A 2500-nucleotide genomic window follows, 5' to 3' on the forward strand; every position below is an offset into this window, starting at 1 on the left:
ACCACCACCACCACTACTACTACTACTACTACTACTACTACTACTACTACTACTACTACTACAATTTCTGTCTTTCTGTTTATCTATCTTAATTTATCTATTTATTCATCTACCTTTTTATCTATTTATTCATTATTCCATCTGTCTACATATATCTATCCATCTATCTATCTGTCTGTCTATCTGTATGTCTATCTATTTATTCATTAATTTACAACTAACACTAACACTTGTATAAGCTTCTGAATCCCACAAGGCAGCCACTAGATTCCGTATAAGAGAGATCCAATGCCGTATAAGAGGGAGCATAAAGGGTCAACTGGTCTACTTTTTGTTTTTGTTCCTCCTTTTTGTTCCCTTGTGTTTCTCTGAGGCACCTTTGAAATTTAACATGGCCTTAGTAAATTGTACAAGGGTATTTTTTTTTTTTTTATCTTATTTTTTGGTCTTTTTAAAAGTTCATGTGATGTTGGTAATAGTGTTTAAGCTCGTATCCCTTACAAAATATTTACAAATCTTCTAGTTAGTAGTAATAATAATAATAATAATAATAATAATAATAATAATAATAATAATGATTATAATAGTAATAAAATGATAATAATGATAAATAGTAATACATTTTTTTACATTATTTATTTATTTACTTTCAGCGTTCGCGTAATAGTTCATAGGCTCGTATCCCCTTCAAAATATTTACCAATCCTTGAATAGTAATAATAATGATTAAAAACAATAATGATAAATAGTAATACAATATTTTAGCATTATTTTTTTACATTCAGCAGACACTTAACACTTTACCTTACATATATAGCAATAAAGGGGACTACAAACTGATGCTGCCTCTTCTTCGCTCGTGTCTCCGTGTGCCCAGTAGCTAAATTAAATGTCGAGTGTCTGATTTTAATGTTTTTTCTCTTATTTTCTTCCAGACAACGTACACGAACAAGGGACCCAAGGTGAGAGAGAGAGAGAGAGAGAGAGGTTTAACACATACTAAGAAGAAATGAATAGAAAGTTAGGTATAAATGAGAGAGAGAGAGAGAGAGAGAGAGAGAGAGAGAGAGAGCTGCATCACACATTTTCACCTTGACCATGAAACAGACAGACACACGCACACACAGTCATAAAGTGGATATTATTAAACACACACACACACACACACACACACACACACACACACACACATGACAGATTTTTGACTTGCGAAACGTACTATATGACGTTTTTGGCAGAGAGAGAGAGAGAGAGAGAGAGAGAGAGAGAGAGAGAGAGAGAGATTGTATGATGTAACTTTTTTCAAATCAATTCTTTTTGAGATATATTTCCTTTGTTTCCTTATTTTTTTCGTGTGTGTGTGTGTGTGTGTGTGTGTGTGTGTGTGTGTGTGTGTGTGTCGTGAAGTTTTCATTCGTTCATTCATTTCTTTCAGCCTGACTCTGGTCGCTTTCTTCACTTCGACCACGTGACTTTCTGGGTCGGCAACGCGAAGCAGGTAAGAGAAAGAGAGAGAGAGAGAGAGAGAGAGAGAGAGAGAGAGAGAGAGAGAGAGAGAGAGAGAGAGAGAGAGAGAGAATTTAACCGTGGAGATAATAGTTTTCTTTTTCCGCCAGAAAGGTGATGGAGGACAGAGAGAGAGAGAGAGAGAGAGAGAGAGAGAGAGAGAGAGATTGTTTGTGCAATGACGAAGGAAAAAAATGTTTACGTAATGTTAGATTTTTTGTTTTCTTTCTATTTTTCTTTCTGTCCTCTCTCTCTCTCTCTCTCTCTCTCTCTCTCTCTCTCTCTCTCTCCTACTGTATTAATTTTTTTTATATTCTGTCTATCTTCTCCTCCTCCTCCTCCTCCTCCTGTGGCCTTGTCATTGGCAGTACTGCGGCACGTAGGCCACGCAGTGTTACCAAGGGCTTTATGCGGTGACGCACACAGGAAACTAGAGAGAGAGAGAGAGAGAGAGATTTGCCGTGTGAGTTAATCCTTCATTCACTCATTTTTACACACACACACACACACACACACACACACACACACACACACACACACACACACACACACACACACACACACACACACACACACACACACACACACACACACATACTAAAAAAAAATCACAGACAGATAGACAGATAGACAGACGGACAGATAGATAGACTAACAAACAGACAGACAGACAGACAGACAGATAGATAGACTAACAAACAGACAGACAGACAGATAGACTAACAAACAGACAGATAGACAGACAGATAGATACAGACAGATAGACAGACAGACAGACAGACAGACAGACAGACAGTAGGAAAGAAACATTCGCATCTACAACTAAAGAAAAACAAACAAAAAAAACAAGGAAAACAAATAAATAAACAATGAGAAAGAAAGAAAGAAAGAAAATAAAGAAATAGATTAATTAATGAAAAAAAGGAAATGAAGAAAGAAAGAAAGAAGGAAAATGAAAAAAAAGAAAATAAAGAAAGAAAAAATAAAGAAAGAA

General features: G+C 35.9%; 1 protein-coding gene across 1 annotated transcript in view; it reads left to right on the plus strand.

Moving 5' to 3' along the window:
- The window catches only part of LOC123517975 (4-hydroxyphenylpyruvate dioxygenase-like), a 10198-nt gene that overhangs the window by 1019 nt on the left and 6679 nt on the right, over positions 1–2500 (plus strand). The window contains exons 2-3 of the mRNA XM_045278480.1: positions 936–962; positions 1436–1498. Of these exons, the coding sequence (XP_045134415.1) occupies positions 936–962; positions 1436–1498 (90 nt within the window). The remainder of the gene's footprint in view (positions 1–935; positions 963–1435; positions 1499–2500) is intronic.

Source organism: Portunus trituberculatus, chromosome 6, assembly GCF_017591435.1.
Source record: "Portunus trituberculatus isolate SZX2019 chromosome 6, ASM1759143v1, whole genome shotgun sequence".
In the NCBI taxonomy this organism is placed as follows: domain Eukaryota; kingdom Metazoa; phylum Arthropoda; class Malacostraca; order Decapoda; family Portunidae; genus Portunus; species Portunus trituberculatus.